The 21,295-nt window shown below is 36.0% G+C and overlaps 1 protein-coding gene and 1 long non-coding RNA gene across 5 annotated transcripts in view; one reads left to right on the forward strand and one right to left on the reverse strand.

Annotated features, from left to right (window-relative positions):
• LOC137392853 (regulator of G-protein signaling 6-like) overlaps window positions 1-6,743 on the forward strand; it is a 21,206-nt gene extending 14,463 nt beyond the window's left edge. For 2 of the 4 annotated variants that reach the window (XM_068079187.1, XM_068079188.1), the window contains exons 10-16: window positions 308-381; window positions 1,921-2,034; window positions 2,189-2,395; window positions 2,488-2,697; window positions 3,654-3,872; window positions 4,441-4,518; window positions 5,832-6,743. In XM_068079187.1, coding sequence (XP_067935288.1) covers window positions 308-381; window positions 1,921-2,034; window positions 2,189-2,395; window positions 2,488-2,697; window positions 3,654-3,872; window positions 4,441-4,518; window positions 5,832-5,991 — 1,062 coding nt within the window. In that variant the 3' untranslated portion in view covers window positions 5,992-6,743. The remainder of the gene's footprint in view (window positions 1-307; window positions 382-1,920; window positions 2,035-2,188; window positions 2,396-2,487; window positions 2,698-3,653; window positions 3,873-4,440; window positions 4,519-5,831) is intronic. The other 2 variants (XM_068079189.1, XM_068079190.1) reach the window with 1 other exon arrangement.
• LOC137392866 (uncharacterized) lies at window positions 6,251-13,932 on the reverse strand. The gene is made up of 2 exons (XR_010978259.1): window positions 13,825-13,932; window positions 6,251-6,821 (listed from the first exon to the last, which is right to left on the reverse strand). It is a non-coding gene; the product is annotated as an uncharacterized lncRNA (long non-coding RNA).
• Between the last annotated feature and the right edge of the window lie 7,363 nt (window positions 13,933-21,295).

Here is a 21,295-nt window from a genome sequence, read left to right on the forward strand (position 1 = left end):
ATATGTGAGGGTACAGAGCAAGTGTCCAGTATCAACTCTAGACAGAATCAAACAAATGTGATGGCACAGAGCAAGTGTCCAGTGTCAACTCTAGGCAGAGTCGAACATATGTGAGGGCAGAGAGCAAGTGTACAAGTGGGCCTCTGTGCAAGTGGCACATACCAACTAACATTTATACATTCTCTACTTGGATTGTTTGTGCCAATGCTTTTTCTGGTGATCTCTCCTATCTTGTGTCTACTGGTGGCTGATACATCTCTAGTAACTGGTAGTGAGCAAAGCTTTTTATGTTGTATTTCCTTTATAGGTGAAGTTTATGCAACTCTATCTTGACAAAGCCTGGCAACATTCTGAAAAGACAAGAGAGAAAACCATCACAGTGTAAATACTACTACTTGTGCTATCTATACTCGTACTATCTATACTCGTACTATCTATACTCGTACTATCTATACTCGTACTATCTATACTCGTACTATCTCTACTCGTACTATCTATACTCGTACCATTTATACTCGTACCATCTATACTCGTACTATCTATACTCATACTATCTATACTCATACTATCTATGCTTGTACTATCTATACTCGTACTATCTATTCTCGTACTGTCTATACTCGTACTATTTATACTCGTACCATCTATACTCGTATTATCTATACTCCTACCATCTATACTCGTATTATCTATACTCCTACCACCTTTACTCGTATTATCTATACTCGTACCATCTATACTCGTATTATCTATACTCGTACCATCTATTCTCGTATTATCTATACTCGTACTATCTATTCTCGTATTATCTATACTCGTACCATCTATTCTCGTATTATCTATACTCGTACCATCTATTCTCGTATTATCTATACTCGTACCATCTATTCTCGTATTATCTATACTCGTACCATCTGTACTCGTACTATCTATACTCGTATTATCTATACTCGTACCGTCTATACTCGTACTATCTATACTCGTACTATCTATACTCGTACTATCTATACTCGTACTATCTATACTCGTACTATCTATAGTCGTACTATCTATATTCGCACTATCTATGCTCGTACCAGCTATACTTGTATTATCTATACTCGTACCATCTATTCTCGTATTATCTATTCTCGTATTATCTATACTCGTATTATCTATACTCGTACTATCTATACTCGAACTATCTATACTCGTACTATCTGTACTGGTACTATCTATACTCGTACTATATATACTCGTACTATTTATACTCGTACTATCTATACTCGTACTATCTATATTCGCACTATCTATGCTCGTACCATCTATACTCGTATTATCTATACTCGTACCATCTATTCTCGTATTATCTATACTCGTACCATCTATACTCGTATTATCTATACTCGTACTATCTATACTCGAACTATCTATACTCGTACTATCTGTACTGGTACTATCTATACTCGTATTATCTATACTCGTATTATCTATACTCGTACTATCTATACTCGTACTATTTATACTCGTACTATTTATACTCGTACTATCTATACTCGTACTATCTATACTCGTACTATCTATACTCGTACTATCTATACTCTTACTATCTGTACTCTTACTATCTATACTCGTACTATATATACTCGTACTATCTATACTCGTACTATCTATACTCGTACTATCTCTACTCGTACCATCTATACTCGTACCATCTATACTCGTACCATCTATACTCGTACTATCTATACTCATACCGTCGCTATGCCACTTACCCATTAACCACTCGTGTCTGTCTTACCTATTACCGAATCTTCCCCTCTGATGGTTATATGAGGCTTGTACAGTTTTCAAAAATTGGACTCGCCTTCCTCAGCAATCACTGCTATTAATGTATACTTGTTTCTTGTACCTTAATTTCTCTTTGTTTTGTATCGTTAGCCTGGGAAACCACTGTGAGAACTACCTGCTCCATGATGCTCTCATATGCAGGCGAGATTCCACCAACCCATGGATCGCCATCGATGAGTATTTCTATGAAGATCTATTAGACCTGTGAGTAACGGGACTAGGTTGGCATTGCTAAGTTAGGGGTGCTTTGCAAGATCTAGGAATGGTTTTAAATTAGAATTTGTTGAGAACACTTTACCTGTTTGTATTTATCTCCTCGTGTCTGTGGAAGAGCATTGATTCTTACATTGTATGCTAGGGAGGAGAAGAAGCACACTCGTCTTGATTTTGAAAGTTGGGCTTTGAGCTTCAAGGATTTAATGAAGGATAGATATGGAAAAGGACTGTTTGCTACCTTCCTTCAGCAGGAATATAGCCTTGAAAACCTCTACTTTTGGGAAGCCTGTGAAGACCTTAGACAAAGCCCTCAGTCAAAGGTCGCTACAAAAATTGAGAGGATACGCAGGTAGGCAGAAGAAAAGTGGTTAATGCGCATTAATTCATACACATACAAGTCAAAGGAGTTTTTAATTAACCCAACTGTATTGCACATTTTAGGGATTTCCTTGAAAGCAGTTCCAAGTTTGAAGTAAATTTGGACAGGCAGGTAATGCAGGCAACCTTGGAAGAAATGACCACACCAAGCAGGTACTGCATGGACCGTGCCCAGAGAAGCATATATGACCTGATGAAGAATGACTGCTACCCTAGGTTTCTCAAATCCGATATGTACAGGGACGTCCTGTTAGAGTCGGGAGACAAGAGAAGGTAGATGGTAGCTTGTGTATTCACAGATGGAACGGCAATAACAAGGGTTTCCGCAACAACGCTCGCTTTCAACTATTGCTCTTAGGCTACACGCAATGTATATATAACCGCTGCCTAAGATTGGCTGTGCCTGTCTGTATCGGTTAAGGGCTTTCTAGTTGTGGAAGGTATTGTTCATGTATCTCCAACGCTTACCTCCTATTTATGTGCTATTTTTTTATCGTGTTGTAACATTTTTATGTGAACAAATTTATATAAAATGTGTCATTACCTATCTAGTCTCATCTTCCGGCAAGAACGGTCTTAACTGAACAGTTCTCTGCCTAGTGGTTGTTGTCTACCTTTAGTTATATTTACTGATTAAGATGCTGTTTAAATAAAGATTTTTATGATGTTCTAATCGGTGTTTGTTCCAGGGCTTTTTATCAGCACTAACTAAACTCATTTCACGCCCCCTCACTTTGCTTCACCACAATTATGATTTTCATTTCTCATTATTCTTTTCACCTTTTTGTTTCACACATCTGTTCTTCTACCCACTGATAATACATTCAATGATTTACCTAAACTATTTGTCATATCTTATCAGCTTGGCTTTAACATTCATTAGCCAATTTACAAGCTGGATTTGTCTACTCACTGCATTCGAAAGCTGTGGTAGCGGTACAAATGCTTACTGTTGCTATGAGATGTTGGGCTTCTGCATCTGTAACTCTTTCATGTATAAGTTGATCAGTGGTGAATGAACATTATTATCACCATAAAGGTTTGGGTGTTGGGCTCTAGCCTGTAGGTAATAAAATGTACTCCAGCAGATTCAACATGGAGTACAGCTGGTGATATTGATTGTTGACAAAGAAGTTCAGAGTACAGCTATGGGTATTATGGTCAAGCAGTGTATCAGGTTGGCATATTTTTCCTTGAGCTCTATTGCGTTCTAATTCAATATTGTTTAGCAAAGACAATAGAGAGCGTGTAACGTTCATCAAGAAGCTGTACCAGAAAAAGGAAAGAAAGAGTTCGATATCTTCAATATATGCTAAGTTTTCGTCTCAGCATTTGTCCAAGCCTGAAGCTATGACAAAATTTATCAGCTCCTCAGATCTGCAAGATACAACTGTCTCACCATATGGCAAGCGACGGGCATCACACGCGAGCCCATCACCATTTAACAGGTTTGTAAAGGGGTTCTTAGGCTAAATTCATTCAGGGAATTCATGCAAGTCAATTGTTACATATCTGAACAGAGATTAACCAGTAGGATATAGTTTGCCACTAACAAGCAGCACTCGCATTTATGAATGTATACTTTCTTTAACAGTCAACATGTATTCATGTTGACCAAGTGTTTCATCACTATGGCTACCAGTAACTTACCCTCAATTAGGAAAGACTAAGCATGGAATCTGCATGATAGTACATATGGACTCTACTCGTCCATCGCCATCTTGTTTTTAGACTGTGCTTTAAGCACGCCGTGGTTCAGCGTAGGTTCTATGTAATAATAAAAACAGTTATTTCTCTGTCCGTTGTAGCAGCCTTCAGTGAAGGTGTTAAAGCAAATTCCAACTCCAATGCATAAGCCTTTTTAGTTGTCCGTCTAGAATTACACTTGATTAAAATGATGAAACATGTAATTATAGGAAATAGCTAATAATGGAAGCTTTAAAAAATTTTAACCAAACTAAGCAGTGTTCTCTTACAAGCATTGTTCATAAAGACATGTATGCTTTTGGTTTTTAGAACCCCACAGCTGGATGCAGATTTCGCGATAAGAAAGGCAGGGAGTTTGTCTTCATTGGTTGCAGGAAACACCCCTAGGTTAGCAGCAAGTTACTTTGGTCAGGCATATACGTAGAACTCCCTAATAAGATATGCTCAAAGCTTTAGAAATGGCTGCATATAGGTCGGCATGTACAAATGTCTTATCGATTCGATAAGCAATCCAATAAGTTGAGATAATCTCTTCCCACAATTTCACTATTCTCACTTGCCCATTCTATCATACCTGTCAATCTTTAAAAGTTGACTTGCAACAAAATTCACATTAAAGTTATTTGGTCTCAGAAGATTCATCATGTCTTACTCTGTTGTGTTGTAGGTGCCAAATATGTGGAAATGTGATTACAAGCTCTTAAAAGCTCAAAAACGAACAGTTAATCGCAGCCACACGAGACCGCCGTAGTTTGGATTTTCTTTGAAAAACTGCTGAAATGTGACGCAGTTGTGGGAGATGGTTTCTGTTTACATTTTCATGCAACCTTATTCGTCGAAATATTTTCACAAATATACTTCACGCATTCGATAAAACCATGTCTATTGTTCTTACGCGTCTGTTTTATCGGCATCGTAATGCTGCCACTTTGAGCACTGATATCTCAAAACCTACCATAAAAATCTTTTTAATTTATTAATCTTAGCTTGAACGATTGCATATCATCCTCTGATGAACATGATGAGCCTGTTGGTCACCTGTGATAATCGAAAAGTGCTGCCAAAATTATTTGCGAAGTATTGGGTCACATGAACAGATTACGACTTGCCAATTAGACCAGGCCGAAACAAAACTGTGAAGTAGCGAGCATCTATATTTGATACAGGGTCTTCAAAAAAACCCTAAGTGTTTGTCATAAACTAGTGCTACGATAAGTTTTATATTAAGGTTTTTATTGGCCTTTCAATTTACGTGAGATCATCAAGTGACAAGATGATAACCAAATTTCATGGCTATGTCATCGAAATAAAGAGATTCCAATCTACGGTGGCTTTTCGTTTTTGAGCTTTTAAGAGCTTGTAATCACATTTCCACATATTTGGCACCTACAACACAACAGAGTAAGACATGGTGAATCTTTTGATACCAAATAACTGTAATGTCTTTGGTCTGTAATGAATTTTATTGCAGATCAACCTTTAAGACCTTGGTTATAGCAAGCATAATTATCAGGTACAGAACTGAAATAACTGGGTATAGAATTGACAATGATTGCTAACCACTCTAGACTAGTTACTAGAGTCCTACAATGGCTTGACACGATGTGTTTACTCATCAGACCACATCAGCTTCCTTACACTTCTTGCTGTTTATCTCATCATACAAATAGATTGCCAATCTGTGTTTAATCATGCTACAGAAAAAAAAATGTTGCTGCAAAAGTAACATTTGAAGATGAGGCAGAGGGAGCGTCTGATGATAGTGGTACATACAGCGGCTACAGCGCAGCCACCTGCTCTCCCAAATCCAAATCAGCAGAAAAGAAAGTGACACTCAGCAAAAAACACAGCTTTAGTTAGACATTTACAGCAATACTCTGTTCAATGACCGTATTCTCAGACCTGTCCGTGATACATAGCAATCATGTTTGGGAAACAAGCCATGTGTGCAGAAGTGCGCATACATGTTTGAGGTCCCAAAAAGAGAGAAGACTGTGCTAGGTACTCTTTTTGCCCACTATTGAATATGCTCTAGGTTGATGTGAATTTAATTTATAAATAGGTTTACTCCTTTCACTGTTTTTATACATGTGCACTATCATTATTAGTACATCATTGATCATGTTGATGAAAAATTACATTCATTTACTCTAGTAAAAACTTCATTTCTTTGCTCAGCATTATTAGAATTGAAGTGCCTCAGGCAACCATGCAAATGTTGTAACATCCCAGCAATGAATGAATAAGCTGGTAGTTACCAACCTACACACTAATGAAGGTTTTAAACAGAACATATTGAAAAAGAGCTAATAGATATCAATGAAGTCTCGTGTAATGCAAGTAATGCAGAGAGTCAAACATGAAAATATAAAAACGTTACTCAGCCTTCGTGTCAAGGACAGAGAACGCGTAAAACATGCAACTACAGACAATCACCATCGACATCTCAATCAGCAATATAAAAAATAACAGGAATACCTAATTGTGCTGTTATAACATGTAGAGAGGAAAGATGAACAAACAGGATACTATAAATCAATATATAATATTGCATGCTGGAATCTAAAACGGACTTGACAACAATCTCTGGAAGAGGAATACCAAACGCCAAGAATTGTAGAGCACGGGTTACTTGTTTTGAGTTTGCAGTGGAACGGTCTTCTTTCTTTTAAAGCAGAGTATATGCTTTTCTGCAAAAGAGAAACCTGTCAAAACTCGCCAGTTTATAACAGTACACTGATTTGCTACATTAATAAGCACGGAACAAGCTTATCCTGACCCGACCTTACAACCTTCATGCAGTAATAATTTCAATAACACTAAGTAATAACATCAGCGGTATACTATTGCTGGTCTCTAACGATAGTAACATGCTATAAACTTAAAACTCTCAGCAATGCATATTCCAAAAATTGCAATAGAAATAAGCCTATAATTATGTTAGCGATAATTTCTTTGTGTGGCAAATTCTAGACTATCATGTATAACGTTAGACTATTATACATGATGTTAGACTAACATATATGATAGTCTAACATATATGATGTTAGATTAACATATATGATAGTCTAACATATATGATGTTAGACTATCATATATGATGTTGGACTAACATATATGATGTTAGATCAACATATATGATGTTAGACTATCATATATGATGTTAGACTACCATATATGATGTTAGACTACCATATATGATGTTAGACTACCATATATGATGTTAGACTACCATATATGATGTTAGACTACGGCTAGGCCAATTCCGTACAAATTCAAGGTACAACAAGAATATGGGTATCAAAATGAAGCTAAAAGTATGCAGGTCATGATGCTATTATTTTTTTAAACCTCGTGTTGCCACATAAATATATATAGTGTATCAAAGACAGTGTCTCAGCAGAAGAGCTAAAATCTAAAAAATACTGATAACCCTTATGGTCATGTTGTGTAACTATACAATCGTTCTCAAAGACACTATGAATTATAATGCATGCTAACATTGTCAATAATCACAGAAAATAAAAAAAATGTCTTTTTCAACTTTAATCCTTAAAAATATGAACACAAAAAAACGTATGAACCCGTGTGTAGTGTCCAGAAGGGAAAACCTTTAAAAGTTCTTATATTTCCCACACACACTATTTAAAAAAAATTTCTTTAAATCCTATGTTAGATCCCTCTACAGATAGTTTTAATAGCAAAGCTTTTGTTTCACAGTGGTTCAGCAGTTTAAAAAAATGGTATTCATTTTAGTAGTGTCCAAAATATTGTAGTGTCCAGAAGAAACCGTAGTGTCCAGAAGCGAGAAAGCTGTAGCTACAAATTGCTATTAATTTTTTACAAGTGTGTTCGGAGCATTTTTATAAGGTCCTAGACATATCAAAGAATAGTTGCACTCCACATTTACTATGATTATTGGGTGGTGAAGAGATTATTTGTTGAGGGAGAGACAGACCAGTCTAGGAAGCTGTTCGAGGAAACATGAAAGTTTAGAACTGAAACTAAAATCACTTAATTTATTTAAACTACACAAGCATTTGTGTAGTTGAAATAAATTAAGAGAGAAAATAAAAACAACTTTAAAGGTTTTCAAACTTTGTCGAACAACTGTAACTTTCAAACTTCATATCATGAGGAAAAGGTTTTGCGCAGGACAATTAAATCAAAAATAAATAAAACAATTGTAAAGGTTTTCAAACTACTGTAAGTTTAAAACTTCATAGCTTGAAAGAAGTGTTTCTTTGAAATAAATTAGAAAAAAAAATGTAATGGTGTTTAAATGTAAATGTGAAATCATTAGCAAGTAATGGCTAAATATAGTCATCTTTCTACTCATGATAGCCAAAACTAGTAACTCCTTCACTTATTATTATTGATCAAGTCAAAGTGTCCTTTTTCTATTCTGTATCATCTTATAAAGACATTCGATGTGTCACTTCAGGGGAACTACTTTGTTACCAGCCACGGCAAAGGCGTGGTTGGTGGTGTGGGTGAGTGTGTGAAAAGATCTGTATGGACACGTTTGAAAGCTGGTTAAGTCGAAGCGAAGCATGCCGTTGAATTTTTCAATGCAGCTGCATCTTCAAACCAGGCTGTAGATGTCCTCTTTGTGTCAAAAGAACACTGCTGCAAAACCCCAAAGGCGTGAGCGTTGCTCCCCTATATACAATAAAATTGCCCGTTCCAGCTAACGGGACCGAGTAGGAACACCGGCTAACAATGTTTAAATGGCCAATAATTAGGTCTGCTAGTGCGTTGATATGACAACATAAACGACGGCAATTGATAGCATAACGAGTAGCAAGGCCAACAATAAAAAGAGAATGAAAAGGACAACACACATAATAAAATATTTACAGACATATGAAATATATACAAACATATAATTACAAGAAGTGTAAAGTGTTGGCCCAGCGTCCACCACACTACTACTACCACTAATATACATTCACCATTCAATCTTCTTCATTATTCATTTTATTTATTATAATTACTCGGACGAAAGAACTGTACGTACAGTTCTTTGCTCGGACTTTCATTGCCTCATCATTCATTCATTGCTCGACATTCAGTAGTTGCTTCTAGCGGTAGTAGTAGAAGCAGTAGTAGTGTAGTACTAGTATATAATTTTCCACATCAAGCGCGTTGATTTTATGTATACTCGTCTTCGCGTGGTCGGGTGAAGGTCAGAACGGCGAAGCGCTGTGATTGGCTGTTGGTACCTACAAAAATCGTTCGATCGTTTCAATGTAAAGGGGGAGTCGGTGTCGGCACCCTGACGTGAAATGTCTGAGGTACCTGTCTGAGTCGGGGTATTGGCACCTAATCGGAGTCGGTGTCGGCCAGTGTAAACGCACCATTATGAATATGGATCATCAATGATCAAAATGAGATGCATGTTAATTTCATGACTGCCACCTCAAATGGAACTTACCAATGGCCTGCGAATGACAAGCCTCAACTCGTTCATGCCAATTTTATTTTGGCTACGGTGCCAATTATAAGCCATAATGATGCTTCGATCTTACAAACTTGAAAACTTCCAAGCTATTAGCAAGCAATACGAGAAATACAAGAAAAAGTACTTTTAATTATGTCTTTTTGCCTTGCTGCTCTCGGAAATAATTTTATTATAAACTTACATTTCTATTAGTCATAATAATATTCAAATGTTTTTTGTCCTCTTATATTATCTGTAAGTAACTTTATCAATTACTTGTAATAAATACAGTTAATAAAGTTTTGAGAAAAGTCAAGTTCTATAGACAATACGCAGTGGACAAATGTGTAGTGTCCAGAGCGTAGTGTCCAGAAGGTGTGGTGTGTTCATTTTTTGCTAGTACTCAGTCTAGAATTGATTAAAACCATTCTATATATGTGACCTCTCGTGTGAAAATCGACCAAAAGTCGGCATTCGCTATTATTAGCAATGGAGCTTCAAAGTTTGTATTAGGTTTATTGGGGAGCACATGGCTACTTTGTTTATACTTTCACCCTAGATCAATCAGAGTGCGAGGAATTCATTTTTGAAGTTAAAAAGTGATTTCATTGGATCCTTATGCCGAAATTTTGCGATCGAAGTCGTTGCTATGCGATCGTGGCATCATCAAAACTCGTGAAGACTCTAAAACTTCGAAAAACTTTTTTAATTTGAATGAATCTGAGGAATTTGGCACATTGCTCGAGGAAATTGATGTTGAATATGGAGAAACAATGTCTAGATATCCAGATTTTCGTGTTACTGATGACCTGCAAGCTCGGATGCCCGAATTTATTGACGATGAAGAAGACGATGTTGAACCTACCAAAGGATAAACTGTTACCCGTATAGTACTCCAGTTAATGACTCCGAATCACCTGCTGCCAGCTTACCAACTCATCCTATGGTGTCTGATGAACCTATTTGCTTCAGTTGCAAGTGTGACTGCATCAACAAGTTTGACAGAACTCTCATTTCCAGTCACCTGACTTACAATAAAGGAATGTCAAAGACAGAGTTAGATTTAGTTATCATGGGCCGAATTTCTACTTGTGTAAATGACGGGAACACCACAAAACCTTTCGCGCATACGGAGAAGATCAGAAAAAGGGCAAGATACAACTTTAGATATCATGGCGAGTCTTACTGAATTTTTTCTGATCTCCCGTTTATTTTTGGTAGTAATAGTATGGATGTAGTAGCCTACTAGTTGCTGGCCCAGTGTATGCCTCCCTGAGTCACATAAAATTACATCATACAATACATGACTCAGTGATCAGTCGTACTCATTGGCCTGAGTTAGGTGTGTCTTTATTCATAATTGATTGCCAGTTGCCACATGACTTATTCAATGTGTCAATGCTGGTGTGTTTATTTTTTGCCTGCTGACATTAACCATATGGCATGAGGAATCAATCCCTTGGTCACACGACCACTAGGCCACTAAGACTACTACTCGTAAAGGTGTCTCAGAGTCAGAATCCGTTGCCAATCAACTCATTCTTTAGATTTTTTCTAAATTAATTAGGAATTAAAGGAAATTCTAAATTAAAGGAATTTAATTTTAATTTAAAGGAATTTAAGGTTTTAGTTCTAAATTAAAGGAATTGAGGAATTTTATGTGACTCAGAGAGCTTTCACAAGTTTTCATTCAGTCAAGCTTACCCGGTACGACGACAGGTTATTTTCATAGATTGTTGTGTGTACTGTTTGCTAACCATGCTACCAGGGTCACATTGATGCACAGCCATGCTTTTGTTTTGTTTAGGAAAAGTAAAAGTTCAGACGTATCTAGACTCCCCTGCCATGACGTATGATGTAAGACTTGAAGGTATCAATGGACAGCCGAATGTGATAAAATCTGAAGGTTTAGACTGACCGCCAAGAATACTTGCATACTAACATTCGAGAATTTTGCCGTTTTGGCAATGAGGATTTAGTTTGCCCAAAGCCTCATGGTAAAAGACGTAAAACGTGACCATAGCATGAATTTTAGCCTTTTTCTGAGTCAGGTGTGAGTAGGAATGTAATCGTGGTTTTGGGTCTAATACCCCTTGTGTTTTTTAGACACTGTTTTGGCAAAATAAACCTCAGTATGGATTTCAGGTGTGATGTTGCATCCTGAAGCCTATCAGTTAGTGGTGATATACCTAGGAGCTTCTCATATTATTCCTAATGTGCTGTTAGTGTAAAGTAGGGATGCGTAAAAATGTCCAGTTTTTTTTCAATTTGAGAGCAGGGTTTACCAGTCTTCTGTTGTCCTGACCTTAAAATTGTGTACACCAGCTGTTTCAGCATGCTTTCTTCCCCTATAGCCCAAGTTTCACCTCAGTCAGTGAAATACAAATGGCCGTATCCAAGGAGAACCTAACGTAAACAACCTACTTCTGTGAGGCGTCATTATTCGCGATTTTCGCCGTTTCAGATTTTGAGAGTTTTGGCTGACGTGCCTTTCAAAAATTCGCAATATCTCATAAACTACTAAAGCTAAATCAAAAATTCAAAATGCTTTAAATTCTCCACAATATTCTGCATATATGTTACTAACTCAAAATCTGAAAAGCCCTCATTTTGGTTGATTTTCATATGAGAGGTCACATATACAGCATTGGAAAGCTGGTCCGTGATACTCCAATGTAAACCAAGTTTAATTTTAGTAAACCTGGGTGCTTCGATAAATTCTAATCGGAAACAAATTTCACAGTTCTATCGAGTAGTGTCCAGAAAGTGTACTTTTTTAATTTTGTTGCTAAATGGACAACTCCACAACCATGAAATATAAGTGGAAACTAAACACCATCAGAGGCTACCTAGAATAAGCAGCAAATCAGTTCTATGTTGTTCCAACAAAAATCTACCATGACTTATGGTCATCAAATGTAGTGTCCAGAATATATGGAATTGGCCACTATCATATGTGATGTTAGACTATCAAATGTGATGTTAGACTATCATATGTGATGTTAGACGATCAAATGTGATGTTAGACTATCATATGTGATGTTAGACTATCATATGTGATGTTAGACTATCAAATGTGATGTTAGACTATCATATAAGATGTTAGACTATCAAATGTGATGTTAGACTATCATATATGATGTTAGACTATCATACGCGATGTTAGACTATCATATGTGATGTTGGACTATCATATGTGATGCTACACTATCATATGTGATGTTGGACTATCATATATGATGTTCTCACAAGCCTCCAATTGCAAAAATGACACGGTACTGACTAGTGTTGGGCCGGTATTGGCTTATCCGCTCTTACCGATACCGAGGGATTCTCGGTATCCGAGGAAATCAATCATTTTCGGTGTCAGCTAGGTATCCGCGGCCGGTTTGATATGATCGGTATTTATCCCTAAAAGCCTACCGGTAAATGGTTATACGGATATCTGGAGAGATTTTTAAAACGCTTCATGACGAACTTGCTAATCTCAGCACGCATTGGCGAACAAATTCAACGGAAATTTCCACGCTTGCTGTATCTACTATTATATTACGTTACATTGATAATGCCACTAGCCTCGAAGGTTTGGGAGTTCTACACAGATGGGAGGACGTATAAAGACTCTAACGGGACTGGACTCTAATTGGACTGCGTATAATTATGTGATTACATTACCTGATTACAATATGTGATAGTAAGATTTTTTTAAACTGTTTCAGTATATTTAACAAAGAGAGCCTCTTGCCATTATCTATCTATTCTTTATTATACATAACCTTTGTATCAATAACTATATTTTTAATAGAATAAACAATAAAAACATATATCATGAAAGTTATATTTCCATCTTTCTTTTCTTTTTTGGCTTTCTAAAACAAGGGATCTCTTTGCCGTAACAATATACTGCTGACTAAAGAATGTGTTTTTTTGCACAGGCTACTTTTTGCACAACAATAAAAATTGTTCGAGACAGTTATGATTTAAAGTTTAAACCATTTAAAGACACACTGATAACTACATACCGAACAATAGTACCGACAATACTGAACTTTCTTAGTTGGCAAAGGATACCGAAGATGGTAAATACCGAGGATACCGATACCGGGAAAACCGATAAAAATGTGCAAGGATATCCGATCTGGCACTAAATTAGATACCGGCCCAACACTAGTACTGACGCATTGCAAAGAGCATTGTATATAGTCAGCAACACAACTATAATGACAATACTATGTAATGGGCTTACTGACCTGTGTTATTGTTTCAAGAAAGAAAGATTTCTAAAGAATCCCTAACGATTCGTACAATTTGTAAACTGTGCCACTGTCACGCATACCTTAAGCATGCAACAATCTAGAATAATATTTAGAAGCATCAAGTAAACATACTAAGACCAGAATTTGGACAGGGAGTAGGCATACTATTTGACAGCTTGTGATATGCACAAAATGTAAGCCAAAGTTTTGTACGATAGTCAGAAAGCGTGACCGCCGATCATTGTGTGTCATCATTGGCTTACCTCATTTTAATATAACATTGTAAGGTTAGCGATGTATGTACTTGTACGTATCGTCAAAATAGAATGCGTAAGATAAATAAAAATCACTACCTGGACCATGCATCATGTAATGCTCCCAACCCTGGCTCTGTTGTACACCAATTCCTCTCCATTCACGCTCGGTCATTAAATGAGTAGTTGGAACTAACTTGGCTATATCTTTTGGTAGTATAACATGCCTACAAAGACAGGGTAGCGCATCGAGGAACACCAACAACCACATAACACAGACCTCAATGCCTAAATAGTTTGTTCATGCCAAATAGCGATCACATTCACACTTACTCTAACACAAACCTGTTATCTAACGCTTATTATCCAGCTTCTCTACATATAAGCGTCGCTGTCCATTAACCAGTATAAACTGACACAAAACTTGAAGGTTATCAAAAAAACAGCTAAGTTAGAGCCTGTTTTAAAGATTTCTTACTGACGTCTCACGGAATGGAGAAGTTCATGGTACTCTTTTGGCCTATTGTTATAAGCTTGTCCACATTCTAAGTCTATGAGCCTACAAGAGTTTTGGTTTACTATAACTTTATTTGTACTTTGTACCAAATATGTATGTCTCGCACAACATCATGTCAGTTTATTTTTCATATTTCAAAGGTTAGCCAATAGCTCAAAAATTGACTCATTATCACATTAGCACACAACATTACTCTTTGAGATTTCAATAAGATGTTTGAGTATTTTAACCAAATGCTGGTTTTATTAACATTCTCAAATTGTGATTTCAAATTGCGAAAACCAATCGTAGGATACTAGATATTCGCAAAATATCTAGTATCTAGTAAAAGATGAGACGCCCAAATTGACTGATGTAATTCTATAGTGACCCCGTCGAAACTTAATGTGGGATGTATTAAGAAGATAGAATTATTTACTCCTTGATCTGCATGTACAGAAGTTGATGTTGCAAGGTGGTAAACTAATCAGAGTCTTAACTATAGACTGATAGTTTATAACTACAGCTTGTAACAGCGCTCCGCATTATCAGAGATAGTCTTTGCTGTGAACGTTTATTACTTGATCTATTTATAAGAAAAAGCATAAAAACACCTGTCTTGATGAGTTATAATTATGGTGAAATTCATGACTTACATAAACTAATTTTTCTCGCATTCACATATTGGCTAGTTCGTAGCGTAATTCATGTCTAAGTCTTGCCGAAACATGGCCTCATTACATCACAGCCAGCCAGAAGGTTGCCTCGCATGTTTTTTTCAACTTCAAACATGATTTTTTACTTTACTTCCATGGAAATCATTGAAAAAAAAATCATAATTATATTGTTACAAATAAATATAATTTTAGAATTGCCGGTTAACCTATAAATCTAGATATATATTTCTCAAAGTATGTCTGTTTGTACATATGTTTGTATGTTGGTACGCATACCGACTATAGATCTTCAAATCTTGATTTTTCCGCAATCTGATGGATTTGAACTCACGATGATTTTCGCACCGCCCGGCGAGTGTTTTATCCGGATGTTCTACCACTGAGCTAGAATGCCATAGCGACCATATACATTTCTTTATAAAATATACAGCACGCGCGTGCTAATTATTTCAGCCTTAGGTTTTCACCAAAGATTTGGAGATTTGTTTGCCTCGAAGCTTGAACATAAATTCGGTTCTCGACTAAACTGGAGCATCCGCATTGCAATTAGCAAAGCTCCGGAAACGGATAAGCATTTTACGCTTCATAAATTCTTTACAAAAAGGGAGAAACCATGTGGGACGAGGCCTCCTCTACCGAAGAAATTTGCTAGGGAGATAACCCTTGCAGTCGAGTTACCCTAAATTGTTTTGGAGGATGAGTCTCCTTTAAAGATGTAAAGTAAACAGGCCATTGCTGTTTATATTTTCTTTTTCCTATGATGTAATTATCTGTTGCATTTTTTGCTGTTTAACTATCTATTTTTGCAATTTTTAGTATTGTGTTTTAACCTTTAATGCTTTGGATGTTTTAAAAGCCAAATGTACGAAATGCTTACTTTTGCTTTCTTTTTCCATCATCATAAATATAAAACATTTTGTTAAAATTAAACTTGATCTATATATACCCGTTTCTATTTATAGTATGCAGTATACAGTACAGCTTATGGTGTAAAATAATGATAAAAATACCGAAGTATATCTCCGAATTTACCCAAGTTTTTCTCATTTTGGAACGGATTAAAATCTACATAATTTTATTTTAATGGGAAAAATTGTTTCCGATCTCAAAAAATTCAGTTAGCAACGCTAGAACAGTTCCGCTAGAATAGGTTGAACTGTACGTTATTAAAAGCTGTACATCGCTGAAAGTTATAAACTTTTAAATTTACAGTGGTTTGAAAACCTTTTTCTCATGATATGCAGTTTGAAAGTTAGAGTGACAAATGTTATATGTTGAATACAAATCAATATTCTGTCCAAAGACCTTTTTATTACACAGCACAGCATGTGCTAGCACATACAAATCAATTATCTGTCCAAAAACTTTTTCATTATCGGGCAACGCTGGGTAGCACAGCACAGTGCCAGCATAGCACAGCATAATAGTTACTATAGTCTTTCAATCAAATACACCTATAATATATACACGTATATTTCTCAAAGTATGTGGATCTGTGTGTCATTCCAGCTATAGCGCATGCTGATTATTTTACCGATGCGGTCACGCGTCATGATGCCCCTGTTAAGAAATATTTGTCGTAAGGTTCAATTACTATATCTGGGGTCAAGGCCAATTCTTCTCATGCGAATAATTATGGTGACTCCGTGGGAAGAGCCTTGACATTATCTCTCCTTTTGGTCAGACAAAAACAGTACGATATCTCATTTTTACATTAGTACCGGTATCGAGAGGTACCAGTATCGTAGTATTCAAAGATTTGATGAATAGTTTCTGGTGGAACAGTAACCTTTTTTATACACACACACTTCTATGCAAGAACTGTTATTATTAATTCTACATATTCAGGATTGTTTTTTTTTCTCAGTTCGTATTAATTGTATCATTACCGAATCATCTTTTATCGTAATCGCAGCAAAGCCGATTTAATTTAGCTATTACTTGCTAATTATTTTACATCTAAACCTTTTCATAGTCGTTTTATTTTTTTAATTTATTTGACCTGCACGAAACATTTTCCTCATGATATGAAGTTCACAAGTTGTTTGACAAGGTTTGAAAACCTTTACAGTTGTTTTTATTTTCTCTCTTATTTACTTCAATTACACAAAACACTTCTCTCATGATATGCAGTTTAAATGTTAGAATGGCAAATGTTGTTATATGTTAAATACAAATCAACTTTCTGACCATAGACTTTTTTATTACCTGGGCAACGCCGGGTAGTACAGCTAATATATTTATATTTCAAACAAAATTTTATGCCTTCTCTAACTTGGCATTTAGTTATTCGAGTCGCACCATGTGAAAACACATGTGCAAAGAATATAGCATAATTATATACAACAAATGTGATCAGATGAGAATTACTCTATCTGATATAATTAATCAGAGTTAGCTCGGTTCAAACCAGGTGGTTTAAACCTTGTTTAAACTGGGTCGAAAAACCCAACAATTCATGGTTTTTTTTTTTACTTTTTATCAAATGTTATTACTAATGGTTTATTTATAGAGGATTTATAGGCAATATTTATAGAGGACCATTCATTGTTCCATTAAACCATAACTGCCACGAACAACTTTTATCGTATTTACTAGGTATATCAGACACCCTGATTCCGATTTTGTAATCAAAATAAAGATTAGGCCACTAACTTTCAGAGTAATGAAGGATTTTTTATAGCGTTTTAATATCGGTCTCGAAAACAACACGATCGGCATAACAAGCTCCGTCCATAAATACGTGACGTAACCTAGCTTTTTAGGAACAGATGTTACGTAGAGATGTTTAGACCGATTTAGAATAATAGAGATGGGTGTTTTAAAATCCATTAATATCTACATTCAGCCTTAAAAATAATATCAGTCTTTTCTGAAAGGTAGATAAGCTATTTAGCATTGCATATTTGAAAAGCGCGATAACAACGCTAGCTCGTGATAAAACTGCGCTTTTTGAGCTCATTTTTCTCGGCGTCCAGCCCATTTAAACGTCATGTAACAAGCTGCGAGCAATTTTAAATAGTTTATATCCCTTTCATAAAAAACTGAAATTATTTTACAGGCTGGATTTAGATAATAACAGGTTTTAAGACACCCATCTCTATTATTCTAAATCGGACTAAACATACACCCATCTCTATTATTCTAAATCGGACTAAACATTCCTAACTTCTGGTTCTGAAAAAGCTAGGTTTCGTCACATATTTATGGGCGGAGCTTGTAATGCCGATTGTGTTGTTTTCGAAACGGATATTGAAACGCTTTAAAAAAGCCTAAATGATTTTGAAGGTTAGTGGACTAACCTTTATTTTGAGTACAAAATCGGAATCAGCGTGTCTGATTTACCTAGTAAATACGATAAAAGTTGATCGTGACAGTTATGGTTTAATGCAAATATAAGCTTCAAATTAAAGGATTTAGTGTTTATTCAAATCAATATCCAGGCTTCAAAGTGTTAATGTCAAACTTTGTCCCTTTTCGCTTTCATGATTTTCCGCTACATATTTTTTCAAAAAAAAATATGGTCTTTTCCAAGCCTGTAACTAATGTCTAATAGACAAAAGAAAAAATGTTCACCTATTTTTCCCCAGGACCATTTTCAGAATGGTTAATACTGTCCAGTGAAATTTTTGCTATCTCTAAAATTAACACATAGGCATGTCCATAATTTATTATGTGACCGTTGGAGAAGGTTTTACTAAATTCTGCTTTTTCATTTAAAAATATGCAACTTTGAATTGTCCCATCTGAAAGAGTATGAAACTCTGAACAACTAGATGCTACTTTTGTTTAATTTGACCAGATCTTGAGGTCATGAAGGCCGAGTTAAGGCATGTATGACATGACATCACAAAAATAGAGGTTTTTGTGGACCTAATTTCCAATTGTAAACTTTTTGAAGCGACTAGTACCACCCATTAAACTTTAACATGTGAGATAGGCATGGTGTCAAAGATGTATTTTATTAATAAGCAGACGACTTGTTAAAAGAATAGCACATGTACAAGATTGAGGGTGTGTGTATGCCGTGACCAACAAAATATGTATGGTGTGACGCTGTGATTTCCATATGGTTATTAGCTAATTATTTGTGTTGAAATCTATACGAAACAAAACTGTTGATTAGAATTTACATTTAGCGTAATTGTATATCTACATAAAATAACATAATAATAGTTTATAAAATTAAGTATTACACATAACAAATACATGACACTAGTAAAGACGTTAAACACAAATGCGCAATAACTAGCTATTCAGTTAAATATCTATCCGAGAATGCAAATAACTGTGGAAGCTCTGAATAACTCACTCACATCTAGAGATAGTAGTTATAGCGAATTCAGCACACACGTACTGTAAATTGTTGTTTAAAATTGGGCATGTGAGGAGACCGAGTATTTGTTTCTCCTCTACCCAGGACTGGTCACCCTGAATACATAACAAATTATTATAACAAGTTCTAAACTCGTAAGCCTCCAAACTCCCTGATTTCTACATCACAAGCTTTTATGGTGGCCACATAATGACGGTCATTCCCACGCACTGTCTGGAATTTGACTACAAAAACATCATCGACACACTTTAAATGTTGACTTGCAACAAAATTCACATTACAGTTATTTTGTATCAAAAGATTCACCATGTCTTACTGTTGTGTTGTAGGTGCCAAATATGTGGAAATATGATTACAAGCTCTTAAAAGCTAAAAAACGAAAAGCCGCCGCAGATTGGAATCAGTTTATTTCTCTGATGTTGCCATTACATTTGGTTATTGTCTTGTCACGTGATGTTCTCACGTAAATTGAAAGGCCAATAAAAAGCTCGATATAAAACTTAAGCTTACGGTGAGTAAGCGAACATTTCTCATTACATATTAAGCAAATTGGTGAACCAGTCTCATTTATTTTCTTCTGTTGCTTTTCTTTTCTTAGTATTCGCCAGTTTGCCTACTTGGGATAAAAAATTCAAGAAGTATCGTGTCGGCTGGTGTAATTTTGGGGATTTTATTGCTGCATAAATAATGATGCAATACAAGCAGCAATATTTGATTTTTCACCATAATTAAAATTTTTTAAATTATATAACAAAATCTAGTGATAATACTTCCATATTTTTATGAATTTTTATGAATATGGCATATGATAAAAAAGAAAAAATCTAAAGTCAGAGGGAGCCGCAGCGAGGGAATGAAAGAGCTACAGCGAGGGTATGAAAGAGCCGCATGCGGCTTCGGAGCCGCAGGTTGCCAACCTTTGGCCTAGGAGTATCTGAGATATCTATATTTTCAATTTATTGTAACCGTCGTTTACAATATTTTTTGCAGCGTAGACCTTGCTCTAACGTGAAAAAAAAAAATTGATTCAAGTTGACATTAAAGGTGGATGCTCCCTATAATTACTGTAATTAGGCTACATAGGCTACACACACACACACACAAAACAACAAAGGTCAACGTAGTTGTGAGCAAAAACAAAAGTATGCATCCAAATATCTCACCAATACGATGAGAAGCACCACACACAAAAACTAAGCCAATCGACAGGACCATCCATCATCAAAATATTCCAAGTTTCAAGTCCTGTCTTGTACAACTCACCTTATGGCTTCTCAAAACTTGTCCCTAATTCCCTATTAATTTGAGACTGTCCGATTGATGTTTTCGAAATAGTTGCTACTAGCCTACTGTTTTGCTTCAACACCTCAGTAACTATTGGTGAAAAGTTCAGGAGCACTCAGCGATGCCCCAATAGTTACTGAGGCGTTGAAGCAGGACGCTAGGCTAGCAGCGACCATTCAAAAACAGCAATCGGATGGTCTCAAATTAATAGGGACAAGTTTTGATAAGGTGAGTTGCACCAGACATGACTTGAAACTTGGAATATTTTAACATGATTGGTGGTCCTGTCGATTGGTTTAGCTTTTCTGTGTGCTGCTCATCAGATTGGTGAGATATTTGGATGCATACTTTTGTTTTTGCTCATAACTACCTTGACCTTTGTTTTTGTGTGTAGCCTACGGCTCGGCAATATTCCACT

Source organism: Watersipora subatra, chromosome 4 (genome assembly GCF_963576615.1).
Source record: "Watersipora subatra chromosome 4, tzWatSuba1.1, whole genome shotgun sequence".
Taxonomy (NCBI): Eukaryota; Metazoa; Bryozoa; class Gymnolaemata; order Cheilostomatida; family Watersiporidae; genus Watersipora; species Watersipora subatra.